The sequence below is a fragment of the Lepidochelys kempii genome, chromosome 5 (assembly GCF_965140265.1).
Source record: "Lepidochelys kempii isolate rLepKem1 chromosome 5, rLepKem1.hap2, whole genome shotgun sequence".
Taxonomy (NCBI): Eukaryota; Metazoa; Chordata; order Testudines; family Cheloniidae; genus Lepidochelys; species Lepidochelys kempii.
Genome location: NC_133260.1, coordinates 85,824,228 through 85,841,368, shown reverse-complemented (window position 1 = coordinate 85,841,368; position 17,141 = coordinate 85,824,228). Strand labels below are relative to the sequence as shown.

At 45.5% G+C, this 17,141-nt stretch overlaps 1 protein-coding gene across 1 annotated transcript; it reads left to right on the top strand.

The window, feature by feature from the left end:
• The first annotated feature begins 11,421 nt into the window (after positions 1–11,421).
• CKS2 (CDC28 protein kinase regulatory subunit 2) lies at positions 11,422–16,109 on the top strand. The gene is made up of 3 exons (XM_073346232.1): positions 11,422–11,722; positions 13,662–13,789; positions 15,591–16,109. The coding sequence occupies exons 1-3, from the start codon at positions 11,664–11,666 to the stop codon at positions 15,641–15,643; spliced, it is 240 nt and encodes a 79-aa protein (XP_073202333.1). The 5' UTR covers positions 11,422–11,663; the 3' UTR covers positions 15,644–16,109.
• Positions 16,110–17,141: the final 1,032 nt, after the last annotated feature.

Sequence of the window (17,141 nt, the reverse complement as noted above, 5' to 3'; positions counted from 1 at the left end):
AATAGCCTAAGAACATTCCTAAGTAAACATCTCAAAAAGCTAGAGCAGAGATAGTCAATAGCCAGACCATAGGCCAAATTCAGACCGCCACGTGCTTTTGAACGGACCCCAAAATCTTTTCATTTACTTACTGTCATTATCATTGCGTTTATTAATTATTATTATATTCTCTGGAGGCTGGACCTTGACTATACCTTTGACCAAGAAATTTGGACCTTAACAAAATAATTGACTACCCCGGAGCTAAAGTAAAAGCATCCACACAGGGAGATACATTAGTGTAACTCTAGATTTATAATTACTCTGGTATAGTTTGCTTGTAAATTTTCACACGTAGACAAGCCTTAAGACTCAATCCAGATAAAACAAAGGCACTGTTGGTAGGTTATAGGAAGTAGTTGGATGAACTGGCAAGTATTATAACACCATCTGTTTGTCACTCAGGGCAGGTTTACACTTACAACGCTACATTGGCACAGCTACATCAGTGCAGCTGGGCTACTGTAGTGCTTCAGTAAAGATGCTACTATGCCAACAGGAGAGTTTTTCCTGTCAGTGTAGTTAATTCACTTCTGTGGAGGCGGTAGCTATGTCGACAGGATTTTTCACACCTCTGAGCAAAGCAGTTATACTGATGTAAGTTTAGAGCAGACCTGGCCTCAACTTTACAATTTAGGGGTATTGTTAGACCTATGGCCACTTTAGTTGGATAAGAAGAAGTCACTTTAGTTGGATAAGGAGAGAGTGACCATTTATTTTTGATATGGAACTGGTAATACTTTATCTACCCATGGCTTTATCACCTAAAGATTAGACTGTTGTATGTTAAGACCATTCCAACCGAACAGATGCAGCATTTATCAGTTTGCCTACTGAGGCCAGGAATTCATGATGGTATCTGGTATTTGCTCTGGCTACCCATGAATTTTTGGGTAGAAATAATGGTTTTAGCATTAACCTTTTATCCCTAAATGGGTATTTGCGAGAACTCCTCTCCTGTCATGCAATTCTGCTGCAGAACAAGTGCCCTTGGTCAAACTAAGGCAAATTGAATCCTCATCCCACACTTGTACGGTACATGTATATCCCAATCCCTGGGTGCAAGCTTGCAAACTGATAGGTGTGTAGTTTCCAGCCTTATCAAGATGCACCCATTTATGCTCCTCAATAGGTACAAGGGATGTTCATTAGAGAAAATTCCCAATGTAATAAGCAGATGTACTACTTCCACTTGAGCCTGTTTTAAGGTCAAAATTATAGAGATGATAGTATCATGTTCATAATACGTAAAGGTGAGCATTTTCCACCATTGGTGATATTGTTTCTCAAAGGAGGATACCTGTGGGAATATGATTCTCTTGAATTCTAGTGGAATTTGTTGATCTATCCCATCTCATATTATAGACTTAGCCACTGCAAGTAACTATTGTTGGTACTGAATACAACTTAATGTCCCTAAAGCCTCATTAATGCATAAGTTAACAACTGTACTTGCATCCATTGTGGGAAAATTTTGGTTATATCTACTGTGGTGGAAGCTAATGTTGAGAAAGCGGAGGCTATAGGTTCAGATAAAGATGCATCATGTCCAGCTTCCCCTATGTGCTTGGCTAGGTGCCACTGATCAACAGAATTTAACATTTCCAAACTAGCTGCCACTCCTCCTAAAACTGTTGCTTCCAGGTCTCACTTATTACGAGTTAGAGTTTGTGAATGTGGTGGGAGAACTCCCTGCAACCAGGTTTTCCATCCTAATATTAAAGGAGCAATATAATATGCATAGGTCCGATGGATTGTGGCCATAGAAATTTGCATGGGCACAATTACCTTTAGGAGTAAATATTGGGACTCTAACATGAGAGTTCTTGAGACATCTCTTTTAACAGTAAGAGGACCCATACGATATTGCGAGGGAGGTGGGATTACCTGTACTTCTCGCATTATCTCAGTTTCAAAAGGTGCCTTAAAGGGCCATAGTCCTGAATGCAGTAAAGTTACACTAACCACTAAATTACCTATACATATAATCAAGTTTATCATTGGGCTGTTTAGTAGACAAAAAACTTAGAAGTAGTATACTCAGGAGTTGAAACGTTACAACCATATTTCAGAGGGGCACAATTCCTGGTCAAGATTAAGCTAGAGTTATTTGGGGAGAGCATTCGGACCTTTATTTTGGTTAATTGAGGGTCCTGGTGGATCATTTCCCCATGGATGCAAAGCTCACCTGGGACTACTAAGGGAGGCATGTCTATTTTTATATAGATGTATTTTGAAACATTTCCAAAGGAAAGCATTAGTGAGCAATTTGCGAACATATCAGCCACAATATTACATTCACAATTTGGACTGATTTTCCTAATGGGCCCAGCTTCAGCTAGGAAGGGTCCCATTAGCTTGTTAGTTACTGCGAATGCTATGTATATATTCTGTCATGACCAGATGACAAACACCTGCTAGCTGATTGGATGCCAATGGCAATAGTAGCCGTTGTTTGTTATAGACTGCTTCTCTTTTTCTTTTTTCGGTGACTGGCTTAAATTGAACCCATCCTTGCTGCAAGTCTCCTATGAATTGCTTTGATCTTATCTTTTCCTTCCTTTGGGGCTACAATTTCGAGGTTGAAGGTTGTATTGTAGAAAGAATTGTGGGAACCATTACCTTGATATCCTCTTCCTATTCTTGGTTGAATATCTCTTCCTGAGACCGGAGTATGTCTTCGATGATGTTTATGCTTGTATTTAGCTCCACTTGCGAGTTATCAATTCCGAATCTTGGGAGGCCTAAGTCCTGCACAATCTCTGGTTGAATCATGCACTCCCAATGCTTGTTTTCATGTATCCTAAACAGATATATTAGATGGTTCCTATCCTTTTCCAAGTTCATATGATAAAAAGAAATAGCAACAATATACAATAAAAAGAATATGGTAGCACTTTCCATCTTCTCTGGATGTTTATACCTGCAGAAAGAGAAGAGAAGACTGATTAGTACTTCAGCCTACAGAGGTTTCTGATCTTCTGCTTTAGGTTTATGGTTGGAGTAACCCCCTTCCATGGCTTTAATTGGGTACTGTGAAATCATTTAAAAAAAAAATCTTTCCTTTTCTCAGTACTTAGTTCCAGCAGATACACAGTAGGACCTGCTTTTTGTACAATTTTGGTGGGACCCATCCATCTGGGACAAAGTACGTGGTACTGTTTGAGATATGATTTGAATAGGACATGGTCTCCTAATTCCCATTCCACTATTTTAAGATTCTCCCTAAGCCTCTGGTCCATGGCTTTGATATTGCTTTTGAGGTTGACTGCCACAGACCTTTGCACTTGTAAGCAAGTTTTGTATCCAAGCCTCTGATTTGTCTGGGGCAGAATTCCTCAGGAGGCACCCCTCCTGGAAGGCACCAGACTTCAGATGTCCTCCTGGGCCTTCCAGTCATGACCTCATGTGGTATAAATCCGTGAGATCCTACAGAGGATCTTATTGCCATGAGAAAGATGATGGGGATCTTTTCATCCCAATTCTTTCCAGAGGACTTGAATACTTTCCTCAGGCAGTCTTTTAAGGTGCGGTTGGTTATTTCGACCAGTCTGGACAATTGCGGGTGTCCGGCAATGTGAAATTACTGCTTTATTCCTAATGCCACGCACACCTGTTTCATGAATTCAGCAGTGAAGGGACTCCCTTGATCAGAAACTAACTCTGGGGAGCCTGAACCTGCTGAAGAGGTTTCCAATAAAAGCTTTGGTGTTCGTCGCTGTACATCTAGTTGTCGGATAAGCTTCTATCCATTTGCTGGATGGATCTTAGACCACTAGACAATAATTACCCCTCCTTGATTTTGGCAAGGGGCCAATGTAATCTATTTGAAGGTGGTGCCAAGGGCCTTCTACATCTTGATGCTTGAGTGGGCCCTTTAGGATTCATGCATCAGGGTTGTTGACAGTGCATTGGAGATAGTAACATAAAATACAAACTGTGTCCCATTGCACAGACTGCCACCATCCTATAGTTAATATGCATTGCAATGTTTTTTCAGAAGCAAAATGCCCTTGTTGGTGTGCCAACTGAATCAGTTCCAATCTGATAACTCCAGGAATCACCAGTACAGGCAGAGAACCCTCCCCTCCTGGACCGTAATCTTGAGCCATTTTAAGCCCTGATTCATGGGTTGTAATAGTCCGGTGTTTATATTTTCCATGCTTTAGCAGCTGATGGAGCTCTGGGTCAGCTTTTTGTAAAGCTAGAACGTCCACACAGTCTACTGATGACTTTCTTGGTTTTACAGCGATTATTGGAGCTGGTATTTTATTCCATAATGCTTCTGGTCCCATTCTTGCTGCCTGCTTGGCTAATTTGTTAGCCATGTTATTTAAAACAGACTTCTCCCTGATTTTTCCTGTGAGCTCTGACCTTGAATAAAAATGTTTCTCCTGATTGCTTTTCTGCCACCTTCCATGCATATAACAGATATTCAGAATAGGTTACTGGATTGTTGTCACTCGTGGTCATATCTCTAGTTTTCCACATGATCATCCAGTTGATCAATGCCCTTACTACCTAGTCCAAGTCAGTACAGATGGTAATATTCTCGGCAGGGTCAGCATTTTCTAGAGCTGAGGTGACTGCAACTACCTCCGTCGCCCGAGCGGAGTGTTGGATTATTTTTTCCTGAAACATCTCTCCTATAGTAGCGTTCATGGTAGCAAAACCAGTGGCAGGCTTGCCATTATGCATTAGGCTGCTACCATCTACCACCCATATGGTCTGACCTTGATTTTTGGCATTCTCAAATTTCGCCTCTAATTTAAAAGGTGACTTGAATTTGAGCGGCGATGCATCCGGGATTGGACATTCATGATTGCTGGTGTTAGCCAGAAGCACACAGAGCGTGTGTGAGTTGACTAGGGGAGCCAATTTTCCTCCACACTGACCTGTTTGTTAATAAGAGTAAGCATCCAATTTGCTAACCTCAGGTGGCTAGTCTGCCTTTGGTTTGCCTTGCCAGATAAAACATATTTTACTGGTGTATGAGAAGTCCAGAGAAGCACCAGGGCAGTACCTGTGAGAAATTCCCAGTGCAATAGGGCCCACACCAAGGCCAAAACCACTTTCTCGCAACTTGTGAATTGTACTTCCACAGGACTTAACAACCTGGACCCATATGCAATCAGTTTTACTGAGCTACCTTGTTCTTGTAGGAGCACAGCACTGATAGCAGTGGATGTACTAGATATTTGAAGGTGGAAGCCCTTATTTGGGTTGCGGAATGCCAAGGCGGGAGCCTCCATTAAGGCCTTCTTGAGTGCCAACATGCCTCCTGTTGTGAGCTTCCCCACTCCCATGGTTGTTTTCTCCTTAGTAGAGCATACAAAGGTTTAGCCTTCTCACTATAGTTCTCAATAAAAGTCTTGCAAGAACCCCACTAGGCCTAAAAAACGACCATAATGAAGTGATGTCAGTTGGGGCTGGTAGTTTGGAGATAAGTCGCACCCTGCTTTCATCAGGGCAACTTCTGGTATAGTCTAACTCAGGGGTGGGCAAACTATGGCCCGCAGGCCGGATCTGGCCTGTCAGGGCTTTGGATCCGGCCCACGGGATTGCCCCCCCGTGGTGCCGCAGGCTCCGCGCTGCTCTCAGAAGCAGCCAGCATCACATCCCTGGGGGGGGGGGGGGGAAGGAGAGAGGGCTCCATGCATTGCTTCTGCCTCGAGGCACCGTCCCCCGCAGCTCCCATTGGCTGGGAACGGGGAACCGCAGCCAATGGGAGCTTCAGGGGAGGTACCTAGAGGCATGGCAAGGGCAGCACACAGAGCCCTGTGGCGCCCCACTCCCACCCCCGGGCCCACGCAGGGACGTGGTTCCGGCCACTTCCTGGAGTGGCGCGGTGTGGGGCCAGGGCTGGCATGCAGGGAGTCTGCCCTGGCTCCGGTGTGTGCCACTGCCACCCCAGAGCTGCTTTAGGTAAGCGGTGCCGGAGCCCAAACCCCTCCTGCACCCTGCCCCCCAACTCCCTGCCCTAAGCCCCCTGCCTGCATCTTGCACCCCAACCCCCTGCTCTGAGCCCCCTGCTGCACCTACAACCCTCTTGCACCCCAAACCCCTACCCTGAGCCTCCTGCTGCACCCCAACCCCCTGCCCTGAGCCACCGCTGCACCCCACACCCTTCCTGCACCCCAAACCCCTACCCTGAGCCCCCTGCTGCACCCCAAACCCCTGCCCTGAGCCACCGCTGCACCCCACACCCTTCCTGCACCCCAATCCCCTGCCATGAGCTCCCTCCCACAGTCTGCACCCCTGCCCTGAGCCCCCTCATGCACCCCAACCCCCTCCTCTGCCCCAATCCCTTGCCCTGAGCCTGTTCCTGCACACTGCACCCTCTCCTACACCCCACACTTCCTCCCGCATCCCAACCCCCTGCCCTGCATACAATTTCCCCACTCAGATGTGGCCCTCGGCCCAAAACGTTTGCCCACCACGGTCTAATTTAACCCCTAAATAGGTTACTTGCTGTTGAAGCAACTGGGCTTTCTCGGGATTTATGAGGAGCCCAGTCTCCTCAATTATTTGTAGCGCTTCTCCCAACACTCAGAGATTGTCTTCCCGAGATCAGGTGGCTATTAAATGTCATCTGTGTAACTGACAACATGCTTAGAGTTCTTCAGGGATTTCCTCATTGCTGAAACCAGCTTGTGACAGATGCTAGGGGCATTGTGCAGGCCCTATGGCACGCTGGTAAATATGAGAGGAGAGTTGTCAAGCGTAAAGGCAACTTTGTGTTGACATACCAGGTTTAGCGGAATAGAGAAAAAAGAATCAGTGAGATCCAGCACCGAATACCCCTGTGCCCCAACTGTAATTACCACTATGTCACAGTGTAGCACTCACCCCTGCGGTGCCTCCTGCTGGTCATCCAGAGAATTAACATTCCAGCCTCCAGAGCACCTTCTGCAGGCCAGCGTCCCGCTTGCCTCTCCCAGTGCCTCTTTTACCCAGGGTGCTCCCCCTGGGCAGTATTCCCACAGTCTCTGGGTCTCCCCTCCCCAGGGAACCTCCACCTCACCTCAGTCTTTGGATACTGTCAGTCACCATTGAGCCCCTGCACACTGGGGCGGACTGCAGTGTATAAACCAATCATCACAGGCAAGGTGAGTTTAGACCTGCTGCCTCTGCCTACCCATGGGCTGCCCCCTGCAACCCCAGTACCTATCCTCAGCCATCTGCTAGGCCTGCAATCTGGGGCTTTTCCAGTCTAGAGCCTCCCAGCTTCTCTGGCCTTCCCCAGCCCTACTTCACCTCTGGTACACTCCCCAGCAGCTAAGCCCATCTCCCTCCACAGCTAGAGAAGACTCTCTCTGCTTCTGGCTCACTGCCCTCTTATAAGGGCCAGCTGAGCCCTGATTGGGATGTGGCCACAGCTGAGCCTGCTTCCCCAATTCAGCCTGGGAACAGCTTACTCCCAGCCACAGCCCTCTCCTGGGCTGTTTTAAGCCCTTTAAGGCCGGAGCGGGTGACCACCCTCTACACACCATTATCTCCGGATACCATGTGATCATAGGTGCCATCCTAGGGGTATTTTTGTTTAGCCCTTGGTAATTGATGGTCCACCATGCGGTCCCATTGGCTTTTTTGATGGGCCATATGGGCGAGTTACACAGGCTATTGCAGGTAACCAACACCCGCTGCTGGAGTAGGGCTTCTATAGTTGGGCATATACCCTGTTGGGCTTTCATCGAATAGCGATACTGCCTTACAGGTTTTGGGTTTGGGCCTTGGATGTTAATGCAGGCATTGATTTTGCTGCAGCTTAATTTTGATTTTGTGAAAACCCTCTCGTGTTTGTTTACCTCATTCATCACCTTCTGTTCCCAAGCTGGCATTTTCAGTGGTTGAGGGGCCTTAAACACAGCCACTCTATGTGTGACTGAATAACTTTGCCTTCCTTTCCCAGCTCTGCCAAGCTTAAGGTCTGATGGGGCAGATCGACTATAACTCCAAACCTGCTCAGCATGTCAATTCCAAGAATACCCTGCTCCTCTAGATCCTGTAACCCAAAAGACCCCTTCTGTTTTAGCGAACCTAGGATGCACATAATGTCCTTTGTAAATGGAATCAGGCTCTCTTTTTCATTATATGAAACAAAAGGCCTAAATTTATGTATTGGTAGTTGTATGTCATTTAAGTGTGTCTGATCCAAAATGCTGGTGGAAGCCCCTGTGTCCACCGGAACCTTTTGGGAAAATGTCCCCAAGTTCCCCTTTAAAGTAATTCTCACAGTCTGCCTTCCCCATTGATCATTTTGAAAGGGGGCCACTACGTTGGGGCTTAGGGAGCCTGAGCACCCTCAACAGGGTGTTTGCACAGACCCACCCTTGGAGGCGGCTATTGGATCCTTATCAGTCTGCTTCCCTTACTTGTATTTGATTAGTCTGGAAAATAGAGAGTCTAGGTTCAGTTTATCTACCACTTCTTGGGGTTTGTACTTATAGAGATGCTGAGCTAACACTTGCTTAGCAGCCCCAAATATCTTCCTTGTTCCCTTGGATCATATACTCTCTTGATCGATAAACTGATCTTTTATAAGACTCTGTTTTTTCTTGGATTCTATTACCTTTATTACCCTTAATTTGGTTGGTACCATTGTTAAACGCAGAAACGTGTTTTTTGGTTGGTATAGTATGGGCATTGGACATTTGCTGGAGCTCATAGATTTCTTTAACCTGAGATTCCAGCTCCTGGTTTCCTACATGTTGTACATTTATAGGACTCAAGGCTAGCCTAATCCCTGGTCTGAGTCCCTGCAAATAAATACCTCTTAACTCTGCTGTATCATATGTTGTAACACCATTTATTGTTCTGCCCATTCCCGCAAGCCAAAATAATAACTTTTTTCTCAAAAAATACCTTTCAGGTTTTTCCCCATCTTGCTGTTGATCTGCATATGCCAAGCCCGTTACATTCTCTTGGGGGTTGAACATTCTAAAGACACCCCTATATACTTCAGTTTGGTTGTTATGCATATTCATAATGACATCAACTGGGACATTTGCAAAATCTTCCATTGACATACATTGCCTTAGCAATGCAATGAAATCATCGTGGGTTACAGTTGGAATAACAGAGATTCTAGGTAAGTACTCTAATGCAGTTTCCCGCATACACTTCCCTAGTTGCTTTCCCAGGGTTTGGGTTTGTTCTGGTGTTAACACCCTGTTCTCTTCCTTTACTATAGGAGCCTGATTTAATCCTGGATATCGAGTCACCAACGTGATGATTGGAGCCATAGGTGTTACGGGCGAACCATCATAAGTAGCATGGCTAAAATAATCTGGGGCAGTGGTGAGACTAGGATACATACTACTGTGATAGTCCTGGTTAACCATTTTTTTGTTATTATATGTACACTGGGGTTGATTCTTTTCCTCCACCTCCATTGTACTTTCATTGTCTGATGAGTCCGCATCCGTGCAATCCTCCTTGGTTTCAAAAGCCGCTAGAGGATTGCACTTCTGTGCCCCCAAAAATCCTTTGTCTAATCTGAGTTCCTTTTGAAGGTTAAAAATCTTAAACTGGCATACAATGTGATTTTGTTTTGAGGTGAGCTTCTCTCAAACCTCTATCAATGACTGTCTCACCACAGCCTGAACCTCTTTCAGTTCTACCTCCCCCTTTTCGGCTGCCCTCTCTGCTGCAGTAGTCCTTTAAAATGTTTCTCCAATTTGCATTTCTAACATGGAGACTTGGAGGGTTAAGGAAGTGATTTGGGCTTTTTCGGCATTTAAGTCCAAAAGGCATTGTTGGGCTCGTATATCACATTCCCGTTTCCCTTTCTAAGCAGAGAACTTTTTCCTTTAATTGCTCAACTTGATTTTGTAGTTCTCGGCCGGTTAAAGCCAGATCGTAAATTAAGGCGCTTCATTTTTCCTTTTTTTTAGGTTGTGGTTTGCCAATGTTATCTCTTTCAGTATTCGCCATCTGTGAAGACTGAATACTTGGTTCATGACAGCTCCTAGGGAGTCCTACCACACTCCCCTATAAAAGGTTGCAGAAAAATGTTTTTGGATGGAAAACCTTAATGCCAAAATTATGCGGGATCTCTACGCTGGTGGTTGACTCACCGAGAGCCACCGTTAGCTGTGAGGATATCTCCTTCACCGGCCCCAGCTTCGAGACTATCCCTTGCCTATCACAGCACGGTATTCCCATTCAGAAAAAGACAACACAAGTGCCTAATTAATCAGCCCCTGGACATTGCTGGGCAGCCAGTGCACTGTGTGCTGGGGTAGTTGAGCACTTACTAACCCCTATTGCCTACTTAAGGAAAGAAGGGGAGGGTTAAAACTAATGGATTCTTCCCACAGACCAGCAGTATTTATGTGCCAGTTGTCCTCCTACTGCTTCGGAGTTCGCACCACGACAGTGGATTTCAGAGTACAGGCTCCAACCTGAGCAAGGACATCTACTGCTATTTTTGCAGTGTAGACGTACCCCAGGTCTCCACCACTATTGTAATCTGAGGTAAGAACAGACAGCAGAGTAGTCTACAGTGCAATGTTAAGTGCAAATTTAGGAAAACTTGAGTTAGCAGAGGGGATTTATTAACGTAAGGCTTGAGCAGCTACATTTATTTGTAACCCCAGGTTAGGAATTGTTGAACCCTGATTCCCACCTGCAGATCCAGCCTATCCACTGCATTAAACAGGTCCAAGTCCAGCCACCCATATCCCAGACTTCCTAGTGCTCTCCCAAAATGTGTCACTCTGGCCTTTTGTTCATGGTGCAGTGTGGAGAAATTTGACTGTCCAGCAGACAAAGCCAGGCTGCCCATGGGATACTTCTAGGGTACTCCCAGAGAGAGCACAAGTCCAATGAGGCTATGTCTACACTGTAAAACGATAGGGCTTGAACCCTGATTCCTGGCTTGACTCAGGCTTCAACCCTCAACTCCCATAGGGTCCTAGGTGCCAGTTCCAGGTTAGTGTGATTGGGGAGCAGGGGAAGGAGTTAGGCTTGAGCCTGTCTGAACCCTGTGCTGACACTACAGTATAAGCACAGCCAGACCGCCTCTCACTGCTAGCTGCAGCAGGTAAGTAGCGCTGTGGGGGGGCGCTGCGGGGGACACGCCTCAGCAGAGGGTAGGAGACGAGCAGGATCGGCCCCTATGTCGGGAGGAGCGGGGCAGCTCAGCAGCCTGTCAGCTTCATCCGCACATGAAGCTGAAGGAAGTCTACACACTGCTGGAACCCGCCCCGTTCCGTAACCGCTGGCAACCGCAACCCATCCCGCCCCTAACCGCCCCACTGCAGCTCACGAGGCAAGCGCATGTCTGGAGAAGACCAAACGGCCTGAGCGGGCGCACGCGCTGACTCCAACTCCCTCCCAACCTCTGCGCGCGCAGCGTACTTTAACCGTCCCACTCATATACCATGCCCTTCGCTCTCATGGCCTCTAAATGGTTGGTCGGGAGAAAGTGAAGGGTACGGGTGATGTAATTGTCTGACGTATGTGATAGCGCGCTCTGTGATTGGCTGGCACTGCCCGCCAATAAACGTTGAATTGTTGGATTCAAATTGAGTGGAAAGCTGAAGGGGTCAGTTAATCAGCGGGCGCTGCCTCAGGTTGAGGAACGCGAGCTGGGTGCTGCTGGTGCTGCTGCCTCCGCCATGGCCCACAAGCAGATCTACTACTCCGACAAATACTTTGACGAGCACTACGAGTATCGGTGCGTGGGTTGCTTCTCGCTGTCCTCCACCCCCTTCCGTGCCGCGGGGCGTGAGCTGGCTGGTCGGCCGCGCGCAGGGGCGTCCGGGGGGGAGGCGCGCGGCGCAGCGCTCTCTGGGGTGGGGGGTGTAAATGCTTTGCCCCGCTGCTCCCCTCCGGGGGTGTGGGAGGGATCACTGGCTCTTCTGGGGCTGCCAGGGGGCTCGGGTCAGAATATGGCGCTCTAATATCGGGACCCGACTCAGGCTCTCTCCGCCCGTCTCGAGCGCAGCCGCCGCTAAGTCCGCCCCGGGAAATGAGGGGAGGGCTGCTCCTTCCGCAGGGGTTGGGGGAACAATGGGCCCTGCGCGAGGAGAGGGGAGCCTGGGGCGGTCGGGCTGTGAGCGCTGAAGGGGCTCGTGAGCCAGTGACTAAGTCGCGGGCGCTGCTCGGAGCCGTCTCCCAGGGAAGCCAGGTTTCCTGGAGTTGATCTCGGGAGAGTTGCTGTGAGCTCACTGTCCCCGAAATTCACTGGGGACACTCTAGCGGCCATTGTTGAGCACTGGCGGGCTCGCAGGTCCCCTTACCCGCTCGGAGCAGACATTGGTGGGACTGGGTTTTACTACCTGTAAACAATCCTGATCTCTGGAATGGGGTGACAACAATGGCGACTGCCTGTTGGCCACATCAGGGGAGGTGCCTTTGGCTCCCTCCAGAACCTGACTCTGCTTTCGCTAGCTCAGAGTGAGGCAATTACTGCTCTAGTCACTTTATAGACGCTCAGTGAGACCACGTGGCCTGGGCAGATGTGCACTTAGCCTTTTGGGGTGTAGCTGTTCTGCAATGCAAGGGAGTCTTGGGAGGTTAACTTGAAGTGTATTAACACACTACCCTGAACAAATCTTAGTAGTAAAGATGCCATGCTTTCTGTGGGAAGTTTTGCTCCGGGTATATTGCTGACTCCTTATGCAGGTTAATGACATTGAGTGCAAGGCTATGGGATAGATGACCTCTTGCTTACCCCACTTGAGTGTTTTGTTCATTCAAGCCTGAAACAATGCTGTGTGACCAGTTTGCATAATAGGGAAGCAGAATACACTGGTCTGAGAGGGAAGAGGTAAACAGACTCCACAGTGCCCTATGAAATACACTACAGTGCCTCTGTTTTGTGACTTTATTAAATGTTACTCTCCTGAAGATAGGTTTGTGATCTGCATGTACAGTTTGGTATTCAAGGGCAGAGGTGAGATTATGTTGGTCAGCAGTTGACTTGGCTGTGATAAGTGGTTTTAGGAAACATTCTTATACCACCAGTCCTGATTCACTTATCTGATCAAGTAGATAGGAGTTTCCTTTGTCTCTTAAACAGTGTGGCAATAACCAAATGCCAGGAGCACTCTTTGCTTTGACTAGGCAGGCATTCTCTCCTGGCTCAAATATATTTCAGATGAAGTAGGGAATACCTTCCCTTACATGGCTGAAGGGTTAACATCTACAGTACTGGCTCTTGGATTTCAAAATTTAGCATACCACCTCTTTTTTAAGCTTAAAAGTGTTTTAATATGAATACTTAAATCTGCATGAATTAAAACTATTGAATCTTTAAATAGCCCGTATATTGCCATTGGTACATCAACATGTAGAACAGTTGGTCTCTCTCCCAGGAAACTTGAGAACAGATGGTGGGCATCCTTCTAGCAGCTAACAGAAATAGATTGGGAGGGGCACAATATCTTAGGAAAAGTGCACTGGGCTTCCCACTGGTGGTCAGGATATTGCCAAGTTGCCTGATATCCTCCATCTGGAGGATATCGTTTTTCTGGTGTCTGGCAGACTGAGTCCAGCTTAAGACATTTCTCTAGGAAAGGCAGTAAGGGTTATAGCCTATAAATACAGGTGTTCTCAAAAAGAAAACTGATCTGTACTGTAGGATAACTTTAGTACTATTATATCTTCAACAGACATGTGATGTTACCCAGAGAGCTTTCAAAGCAAGTACCAAAAACCCATCTAATGTCTGAAGAGGAATGGAGAAGACTTGGTGTCCAGCAAAGTCTTGGCTGGGTCCATTACATGATCCATGAGCCAGGTAAATAGGATGACTGTTCTATTGCTATAATGGCACTTTTAACTGACTATGCAGGTACTTGTTGGGATTAAAAGGACACCCTGAATCTTCTCCTATTAGCAATACCCAACGTTACAGGAATCAAAAGATTGTCATAACTCTGTAGTTGCTTGGGAAAACTAACAGCAGTGGAGAAGCATTGGGGTCATTTTTTTGTGGGGGGAGAATGGGAAGGGGTGGAGGGTGTGGCTTCAAATTTCCTTAACACTTACTTTTTAGATCCAGGGCAGGATTTCTCTGGGTCTAACTAGTGGGCATCTCATGTCTAGTTTGTAGCTGTCAAACTTTTCAAGCCCTGAACTAGAAAACTAACAAGTTGCTATCTGTGCTAGATTAAAGCTTAGACACTAAGGGCTACTCTACACTGGCAACGCTCAAGTACTGCCGTGGCAGCGCTTTAATGTGCCTTGTGTGGTTGTGGCATGCGTTGTTGGTTTTTTTTTTTTTTAAAACCACCTCAACGAGGAGCCGTAGGTCCCAGCACTGGGGCATTGTTTACACTGGCACTTTACAGTGCTGCAACTTGCTGTGCTCAGGGGGGTGTTTTTCACACCCTTGAGCAAGAAAGTTGCAGCGCTGTTAATTGCCAGTGTAGACAAGCCCTTAGATATAGGTAATTGTATAACTTGGTCTTCGTGAACCAAAATAAAACTGTCGTCCAAGTGGCTATATTATAGCTGATTTGCTAGAAACAACAAAAGTTAAAGATTAGAAGATCTTAACTGTAATATTATAATCTTTGTATCAAAGTACAAGTGACTCAATTTCAGACCCTACTTTGGTACTTATCATGAGTGTTTAAAACTAGTACAAACCTGACTGACAGTTATGTTAACTGTCAGTGGACAAACTGCAGGTGATCTCAGTGGTCTTCCAAGTTCGCTGTTTGGAAGAACCAGCAAGCAAATTCAACCAAAGGTAGATTCAAATTTTCTGCAAGCATGGCCTTTCCTTCCAATGACTTACTGTATTTTACTCTCCTGCTAAAGGATGTGCATGCACCACTTGGCCTGAAGGTCTTGTTAATTGATTCAACTTCCTTGTTTAAACTAGACCTGCCTAGAAATCGGTCTAGTTAAATCAATGTACCCACTTGTGGAGACACTCTTGAGCCAGTTTAAAACCGACAAGCCAGCTCTCTACTAGAAAAGGTTGGCTGTATAGCCAACCTGTAGTGTAGATAATGGAGCATAAAGGTGCTCTTGCTAGTATAAGCCAATATAAACTGCATCTACATAGGAAGGTTTGGTATGGAAATGTTGCGAAAAATCAAACTCTACTGACTTTACGGTACTAGCAATAGTCTTCTGTTAAACTGATACAAATTCCTTACCGAAACATGATCAATGCTTATGCATTACAGTTACACATAGATATAATTTCACACTAAAATGTACTGATCAGTCATTTCCAAGTATTTGAAACTTGAGCATTCATGGAAATACTTAACTATTATAGTAATTCCCATCTTAATTTTGAGTGGCCTCTCTTGGCACCAAGGGTAAAACTTCTTAAAAGCACCTAATTGGCTTAAGAGCCTAAGTCACTCAGGTGCTTCTGAAAGTTTTACCCCATATAGAAGGGCAAGCTTGAAGGCACTAATAGGAATGGTCATTTTTCTTACGCTCAGTGGGGAGACTTAACGTTTTGTCTATTAAATGTAGTAATTGAGTACTAAGCTGCTGTACACAAATGTGCAGGACTGGCAATGATAAATATTGCAGGATAACATTGAAATTTGCGTTCAATCTTATTTCCACAGAACCACACATCCTTCTCTTTAGAAGACCTCTTCCGAAAGACCAACAAAAATGAACTTTTTTTTCTGGAAATCTTCTATTAAATCTTCTGGAACTTTATGTATATGAGTGTATATATGTTGGTAGTATTCAGTGAATACTTGAAAAAAATGTACAAAACATACATCCGTATCTGTGCATGAGCTGTATTATTCACAGCAACAGAGCTCAGTCAAATGCAATTCCAAGTAGGCTGCTATGGTGTCTAAAGATTAATAAAAACATATCCCTTTACTGTAATATAAATGCCTATTTGACTTTTTATTAAATTACTTTTGTTTAATAAAGTGTTCATGTTGCATGTCTATGTCCTGACTATAGACTTTCACTTATTACATGTATTTTTTTTCTTTAGAAACTTGAGTAACTCAGTATTGAAACAATGTACAGCATTGTAATTACATATGTTTGACTAGTTCAAAGCCCATGGCTTCCTGACTCTTCACAAGGGGTCTAAAGAAATAAACACTCTCTTAATTCTAGATATTTACTTTTGTGAAGTCTTTCTAAGAAATCTTATGTGTTAGCGGATCGGAATCAACTACGTAGAATTTAGGAGTTAAAGCTAAACTAGTGGAGGAGGAGGTACCTGTCCAAAACTGATCATGAAATCGCTGCATAGGTGGAAAAAAACCACAACCGTGGCTTCACAGGGACATAGTTCTCTATGACATAATACCTGTCTCTGGGAAGACACAGTTGCTGGCTGACTACTCTGAATCAAGAATCTCTTCACAAAACAGGCTAATATAGGCTCTGCTGCCCCACAACAGAATGTGCCCCATCACTTTGCTGCGCTTAGGCTATTTGAGCCACCTCTCAAATCACTTTAGTATGATGAAGCTAGTCAGAAGATCACACTAAAACCAGCTGGAGAATGCAGTTGGCTGTCCTGGCTTTAAGATTATAAATATGCCTTGTGCTGCGTGAGTTTGCATTCAGTGAATAGCAAAAATTCCAGGCTATTCAGGTATTAGTTGTATCTGTCTGTCTTCTGACCACTCATTCCCTTCTGAAGAACTTCCTGCTATAATTTTATATCTAGGCCATCTCAAACCCAAGCCTGGCAATACACTTTCACAGCATGTAGTGTAAATCCAAATCAAAGTTGCTATGGTAAGCTTACCCCGGCTATCTTAGTGGGGTGTATCAGCTCAGGCATCTGTATTTGTGGATTTCTAGGCAACGTGCAGGTATTTGACTCTCTACTATGCCATTATACATGAGTCAAAAGTAAACGACTGCTAACTGGGCCTTCTCCCTAAAGGTCTCTTGACATTAGTGCTTCCCTTTAGGAAGGCATAATTTGTCAAAAATCTAAGTATATGAGCAAGCCATGCTGTTTACTGGAGGTGTAGGAGGGGAAAATATATTAGCTGACAATAGTTTAGCTCATGAATCATGGTTAATACTTAATCACAGTGCAATAAGCTGTAGCCTGAGAATACATCCTTGAAAGGTGAATAGGATAGAGTAAGGGCTGTTCCACTGCAGTCAGTATATTCAGAACTGTA